This window comes from Herpailurus yagouaroundi, unplaced genomic scaffold, assembly GCF_014898765.1.
Source record: "Herpailurus yagouaroundi ecotype Mexico unplaced genomic scaffold, PumYag 163, whole genome shotgun sequence".
Taxonomy (NCBI): Eukaryota; Metazoa; Chordata; class Mammalia; order Carnivora; family Felidae; genus Herpailurus; species Herpailurus yagouaroundi.
The window spans coordinates 28,134,533-28,142,591 of record NW_024412404.1 but is presented as its reverse complement, the minus strand read 5'-3'; the positions used below and the strand labels follow the sequence as shown (position 1 = coordinate 28,142,591).

General features: G+C 35.7%; 1 protein-coding gene across 7 annotated transcripts in view; it reads left to right on the top strand.

The window, feature by feature from the left end:
* Positions 1-8,059, top strand: part of PARG (poly(ADP-ribose) glycohydrolase) — a 135,795-nt gene that overhangs the window by 85,819 nt on the left and 41,917 nt on the right. For all 7 annotated transcript variants that reach the window (XM_040485732.1, XM_040485731.1, XM_040485734.1 and 4 more), the window contains one exon: positions 638-785. In XM_040485732.1, the coding sequence (XP_040341666.1) occupies positions 638-785 (148 nt within the window). The remainder of the gene's footprint in view (positions 1-637; positions 786-8,059) is intronic.

Sequence of the window (8,059 nt, the reverse complement as noted above, 5' to 3'; positions counted from 1 at the left end):
TAAACTAGGTTTCCTGTTTTCTTTTTTTTTCTCCTTAGGTATAGTAAACAGTTTGTAATGTTCATGTAGTTTGGGCTTTGCAACTGAATTTAGGGTGAAATTTTATCTCTTTATTCTTTCACAGAAGAAAAAGGTTATCCAAAAAAGGGCAATTACTTAAAAAAAGGGCAGTTACTAAATTTTTCAGTTCTTTAAGGACAAATGTTTGATTGGTATAGTATATAAGAAAGATATAATTATATTAGAGTCATATGAAATCCATAAATGGAAATTGAGTAGTGAATGGTAGGGAAATGATCTTGAAACCTTTCCAGATAAAGTTTCCTTTGATTTGTGGCCCTTGTAGTACATATAAGGTTTGTAAATAAGAGTATACTATATGATTACAGTGAGGCTTTTGCCTAAAAGCTCCATTTTCCAGGTTCCTTCTAAGGTTTTGGAATCTAAAGAACTATGCAAAGATGTTACCTGGAGTGAGATGGAAAGAGTGCAGTCAACCACAGTCTGTTCTCCGTTGGAAGATTACTAATTTGGGGATTGATTTATATGGGAAACGAAAGGAAGAGAGAAAGTGCTTCTTTATCATATATGTAGGTATTTTAGATAATCATTTAACATGCCACATTTTTCCAAATAGGTGGATTTTGCAAACCGTTTTGTTGGAGGTGGTGTAACCGGTGCAGGACTTGTGCAAGAAGAAATCCGCTTTTTAATTAACCCCGAGTTAATTGTTTCACGGCTCTTCACTGAGGTGCTGGATCACAATGAATGTCTTATCATTACAGGTTAGTTTTGGGAAGTCTGTACAATAAGTAGCTTTCCCCACTTATGAGTATCTATCATGAAGACTAGAGGCCACCCAGATACAGCTTTTCTCTATCATTGGCCTTAGTCCCAATGTTTTTATTGATTAATTTATTCTTGGTTTTTGGAAATCGTTACAGTTCTATTTTCCTAGTCTTGAGTAAGACACTTGATACCCACCTTTTCATTCTTGACATCTTTATCTGAGGAACAAGGGTAAAAGCTACCCTCCAGTTTGAAATTTTATGTTATGCCCTTAAAAAGAGGATAGTGATGTGTCTTTGACCATGTATTCTGTTATTATTCTTCCATTATGTTTCCAAAGTGCTTTGTTATACTTCAATATGAAGATGTATATACATTTAAAAAGCATACTTACAGTATTCAAAGAGAGTACAACAGAGAGCTTTCATTGAATAGTAATAAATCAGGAACCTCATGTTTACCCTAATTTCTAATCCTGAGAGAAAAAGTGTGATGATCTAAATGCCTCTTCTTGATTTAAGTTAATATGGAAGGAGGAGAGAGGGAAATATAGTAAAATTTATACTTTTGGTCTATTATTGAGATTAAAATTTTTTTCTTAAGTTTTTTTAGCTTGAGATACAACTATGTCACTGTACTTTCTTGTGAATCAGCTACCAAAAAATTAGTGATTAACTCCCACCTCTCAAATTCTTAATCAGCCACTATACATAAATTAAGTCTTTTATTCAGATATCTAAAAGAACATTCCCACATAAAAGCCATAATCAGTCATCAGCTGCTGATGCCTCTATCTTTCTGCAAAAGAAGATTTCTTATCCTTTTTGAATCTGTTGCCGCTTTGAGATTAGTGTGGGAAACTAAATATTTAACTGAGTTGGAGAATTTGGTTGATTGTTATTCTGAAAAATTACAGTGAGAGAAAAACCATTCCATAGGAGTTACATAAAATTTATACTCAACTAATTTACCTCCAAAGACGTACGTGTCTGAACTAAGACTCTGAGATCTACTCTTGAAGCCACTCTCTTTGTCTCAGATATATTTGTAGACAACCTTCAAGAGAGTATCAACATTTTGTTCCTTATGTTTTACTTTCATGATTTTCTGTTTGTCTTTGAACAGTTTGATTATGACGTGTTTAGAATCTCTTTGATTTTATCCTATTTGGGGTTCATTGAGCTGCTTGAATGTTTAAATTTGGTAAATTTTTGACCAGTACTTCTTTAAATATTCTTTCTGACCCTTTTTTTCTTCTCCTTCTGAGAATCCCATTATGCATATGTTGGTATACGTGATGATGTCTTATTGGTCTCTGAAGCTCTGTTCGTTTGTCTTCATTCTCTATTCTTTTGTTCCTCAGACAGGATAATCTCAATTGACCTATATTCAAGTTTACAGATTCTTTTTTGTGCTTCCTTTCACTGCCTTTGAGTCCCTCCAGTGAAAAATGTTTATAACTTTTTTTTTTCTTATGGTTATTTATTTATTTTGAGGTTGGGGGGAAGGGGCAGAGAGAGAGGGAGAGATAGCATCCCAATCTGTGATGACAGCACAGAGCCAGACATGGGGCTTGATCTCACAAACCATAGGATCATAACCTGAGCCGAAATCAAAAGTCAAGGATGCTCAACCAACTGAGCCACCCAGGTGCCCCTGAAATTTTTATTCTGATTACTGTAATTTTCAACTCCAGAATTTCTATTTGGTTCTTTTTTTTTTTTCTTTTTAATAATTTCTCTCTCTCTCTCTTTGAGATTCTCTATTTGTGAGGCATTATTTGCAAACTTTAATTTAGTTCTTTAGACATAATTTCCCTTAGTTTTTTGAATATATTTAAATAGCTAATGTCTTTGTACAGTAAGTCTAACATCTGGGCTCCTTGGGTACAGTTATAGTTTACTCCCTTTTTTTCCCTGAGTATGGGCCTACTTTCTTTTTTCTTTGCATATCTCAATTTTTTGTTGAAAACCACACATTTGAATAATGTAGCAACTCTCAAAATCAGATTTTCCCCTTCGCCTAGAGTTTGTTTTTGTTGCTGTTTGCTCTTGTTGTTTCGTAACCTTTCTAAACTAATTCTGTAAAGTCTGTATTCTTTTTTATATGTGACCATTAGTCTCTGCTGGGTTAGGTTAGTGGTTAGCTAATGATTGGACGAAGATTGCTTAAATGTTTAGAGCCAATAAGTCTTTCAGTCTTTAGTGAAGGGCTCTATGTGGACATTGGGGCTCACCTTCAGCACTCAACCAGGCCAATGACACTTCCTTCCTGCTTGTACTTCGCACTTCACTTCCTGCTTGCACAGAGCCTCAAGGTCTAAGGAGTGAGCTTAGGACTTTCTCAGGTCTTTCTTGAGCATGTGCACAGACATGGTCCTACACATAGACTTCTAGATTCCTGGGAATACTAAGAACTTTTTAAAGCCCCTACAGATATCTCATTCCTCAGCTTTTCTTTTGAAACTTTTTGATAAGACTATTACTTGCCCTAACTGATACCTACTGCCTCAGGCAGCCATACTGCTAAGTAATTCCATGTATTGTTTTCAACTAACAACCTTGGGGATTAGGTTTTTTGTACTGGGTAAATTCCAAGTCAGGTCAAATAAAGGCAGCTTTGTGAGTGAGGTCTTCCAGGGAACCACCAGATAGGTTAGATGATGACAGTTCTCTGAGAATGGGGCTTTGAAGGAGCTTCAACCTTTTTCTGAACCCTTAGGTGGTTTTCACTGTGATTATAGACTGTTGGTGTTTTGTTTTTTTTTAATATGAAATTTATTGTCAAATTGGTTTCTATACCACACCCGGTGCTTATCCCAAAAGATGCCCTCTTCAATACCCATCACTCACCCTCCCCTCCCTCCCACCCCCCATCAGCCCTCAGTTTGTTCTCGGTTTTTAAGAGTCTCTTATGCTTTGGCTCTCTCCCACTCTAACCTCTCTTTTTGTTTTTTTTCCTTCCCCTCCCCCATGGGTTCCTGTTAAGTATCTCAGGATCCACATAAGAGTGAAACCATATGGTAGCTGTCTTTCTCTGTATGGCTTATTTCACTTAGCATCACACTCTCCAGTTCCATCCACATTGCTACAAAGGGCCATATTTCATTCTTTCTCATTGCCATGTAGTACTCCATTGTGTATATAAACCACAATTTCTTTATCCATTCATCAGTTGATGGACATTTAGACTGTTACCATAATTTGGCTATTGTTGAGAGTGCGACACCAACAGATACATGAAAAGATGCTCAGCGTCACTCCTCATCAGGGAAATACAAATCAAAATCATACTGAGATACCACCTCATGCTGGTCAGAGTGGCTAAAATGAACAAATCAGGAGACTATAGATGCTGGAGAGGATGTGGAGAAACAGGAACCCTCTTGCACTGTTGGTGGGAATGCAAACTGGTGCAGCCACTCTGGAAAACAGTGTGGAGGTTCCTCAAAAAATTAAAAATAGATCTACCCTATGACCCAGCAATAACACTGCTGGGAATTTACCCAAGGGATACAGGAGTGCTGATGCATAGGGGCACTTGTACCCCAATGTTTATAGCAGACTGTTGGATTTTAAGGCTACTGTAGAGCTTGCAAGAGTTGAATAAGAATAAGGAAAGTTAAAACATCATAAAACTCATTGTTTTTTCCAAGATTCAGCCAATTTTCTTTAATAAACCCTCCTCAGACTGCTACAAGCCTTTGGTTATTCCCACAGTTCATAAAAAGTTGATTCTCACAATTTTTGCCAGTGTTCTCATTGCTTTTATGGAGGAGGAATTTTTCAGAGGTTTTTACTTAATCAGTTTTGCTGATGTGTCCTTATATTTTATAAGTTTTTGTTGGTTAAAAGAAAAAGGCTTTTAACAAGTTATTGTGCAGTATTTGGATATCTTATTATTTTTATAATATCCCTGTGATTCTGCTTTTTGGTGAGGTAAGGTAAATTGTTAATTTTTTAAGTTTATATGGGAAATTAAGAATGGAGCCTCAGCAAAGAAACTTCCTCTTGGATAAAAACTCAACTATTTGAAGTTAATAACCTGAAGTATTTCATCTGGAATTCTGAGGTTGTGATCCAGATTATACTGAAATGTAAAGACAAAAACCTTTTTGATTCAGTGTTGTCTCAACTCACTTATTGGTCCTCTGTCTGCATTTATTGTTTATCATGTGTGCAGATAGGAAGGATGCAGTTGAAATGTATTAGGGGAAAAGAAAGTACAGGAATTGCAGAACAAAAAAATTAAACTGTCTAAATCCATTGTTGGGCCAATAGATATTTTGTTGTTGTTGTTGTTATATTTATTTTGAGAGAGAAGGAGAGCAAGTGGAGGAGAGGCAGAGAGAAAGGGAGAATCCCAAGCAGACTCCTTATCATCAGCACAGAGGCCGATGGAAGGCTTCATCTCACGAACCATGAGATCATGACCTGAGCCAAAATTAAGAGTCAGACACTTAACCGACTGAGCCAGCCAGGCGCCCCAAAGCCAATAGATACTTTAAATATTAGTCTCATTATGTTTTAGAGAGCTCTTAATGTCTGGAATGTGACTGCCTCCAGCATTTGGGTGTGTCAAATAATACTTTAAAAGATTTTTAATTTTTAGCAGCTAAATGAGTATTTGAACCGAAGATTCAGAACAGAATCTCTCCTTAGTTTTAAAGATGAATTTCCATCCTTAAAATAAAAAAGTTGGTAGAATGCTGGGCATTTAAACTCAAAGCTAATTTGTTTCATTTGCTTCATTTCTTTTTTACTTGGGAAGTAGTAAGTCTCTTATCTACCATTAATGTTGCTGTAAATAAAAGATGTAATTTTCCTGAGAATAGTAAAAGGAAAATACTAGAATTGTTTTTTTTTTTTTTAAAGATAGTTTGTCCTCTGTCTAAAAAAGGATCATCACTATGGAGTTATGTCTGTTCTCTACCTTACCTACAGCTATTGTAAAATGAATGGAAAATTGCAGATCCATGACTCACCTTCGCATCTATAATTACTTCAGGCTAGGGACATCCGGGGTGACTTTTAACTCAGCATTTTTCCTCACATCCACTTAATTCTATTATAGTGCCTTCTAATTAATATCTGTGATGTGATGTTCTCTTAATGGAAATGGCCATTTCATCATCTATTTGATGTTGGATTTCTGCCATCTTCCTTCTTAGGAGACTCTTAACCATGCACTGCAATCTATCTGCCTGATCAATTCCATTGCTTCTATGATTCATCCAGGCTCAATGAGCTAATGGCTGTGACTATGCTGCCTGAATCTGTAGAAGAGTTTGAGAAATTAGAAATAAATTAAATTTATCATCATTGTGGGGTATCTGGTTGGTATCAGACTTTGAAATGAATATGAAACAGGTCATGCAAACAGGCAAATAGTGTTTATCCAGATAGTGTTATCCCTCTATTTGCTGTGATCCTCCCTGGAGGCAGCCATGGGTAAAACTTTTCAGTAAATATAGATAGAAGGAAAGAAACTGCAGTCTCCCCCCCGCCCCAACCTTTTCCTTCTTTACCCTTTTTCATGTTCTTCTACATCATCTAGCAAAATAACTTTACTACCAAAGGGTGTTATCATGGTTCTGGGAGTTTGTTTTGTTGTTTCTGTATGGTGAGCACTTAAAGCGGGTGCCTAGACATAAAACTTACTGAACAGAATGTTAGTACCTTTAAAATAAAACCTGCCCTCTGGTGAAGAGAATTGCCCCAGATATCACAGATTCTTAACATCTTTTGTGAATGTCAGCAGATCTGCTAGAAAGTAGAAAAGTGGATACCACTGCTTATGGTATTGATGCTTCTTATAGAACAACAACACTGAAGGCCCATCACTACAAAAACAGCCCATTGCTAACTAAATGATACCAGCTCACTGGGAAGGATCCAAACTCAGTTTGAGTTTAGCTTCTCTTCATTTTTATTGATCATGGGAATGAAAGTCAAGAATGTTCTATCTCTTGCATAATCACCACTGTATGAGTGCTCCTAAGAAAAGCAGGATAGATGGCTTTGCTTTCATATAAACCTTCTTTCCAAGAGCACAACCCATAGATACATAGAATTTTTTCAGTCTCCAAATATTTTTTCCTTAGTTCTTCATAAATTTTTCATTATTTGTAAGAGAAGATAAGAATATGTATTACCAAATCTAAAAACTCATTAGTCTGTCATGAACTCTTGCACATATTTTAATGGATTCCTTCTCGTTTTTCCTTAAGTGAAGATTTGTCTGTGAGCACGAAGTCTTATAGGCTATACCCACAGAGAGCTACCACAAAGGTCATTCAGTTGTCTTCTCTTGTTTGCTATTATCGCTTTTTACCTTTGTGTTTCATCATAGTTTATCAATAAATTTGAATTTAAAACAAGGGTATCTGTTTTTCAGAACAGACAGTTGATATAATTTTGAAGGATGTCTACTCAGAAAAACCAGGATTTAATTTTCTTAGAGCAAAATCATCTGTATATGCATCTTTGATTTCCCATACCTGAAGGAAATAAATCTAATTTTGTTTCTTTTAGGAAGGAAGACTAAAATCATCTAAACCTAAAATAGAAATATAATAATTGGTATTTTATATTTTTCAACCACTTTCTTTTGAAAAGACAGAACAGGTGTTTGTTTTCGTAGTTAAGAGATCAGAGCAGGCAGTTTTGTTTTGTTTTTTATAAATAAGGAAATGGAGCTTGTCCACTGCTGGACAAAAATTAGAGAGGAACAGAACTATTCATAGCTGCCTTTATTTCCAGTCAGGTCAGGAGACCAGGTTGCTTTTAAACTTCACATAAATGAAATCACGTGTCTTTGGTTTCTCTACCTCTTTATAAAGTTAAGTTTGATGACACCAATACTAACTGTTTTATGGTTTTGAAGACTTTTAAACTCCTATGGCTTTCCAAGCAATTCTATGACGTAAACAAAACAAAAATTATTAACAAGCTTGGTATTCATATGCTGAAATGGAAGTCCCCTGAGAAATTTGGTTACTTAAGGATTCACTTTGGGACCCTCGTGTTTCCTAATCTCATTGTGGTGCTCCTTTTACCATGCCACCCTGTCTTTGTAAATGTGAAATTTTTATATGTGTCAATTGCATAGTACTTTCTGATTAAGTCTTTGTGGACTTATTATTTTAACCTCAGTTAATATAATGTTCTTCCGGTTTTGTTTGTTAATAATTATGTTTATGCAAGTACTTAATTGCTTCTGTATTCTTTCTTTCTTTCTTTCTTTCTTTCTTTCTTTCTTTCTTTCTTTC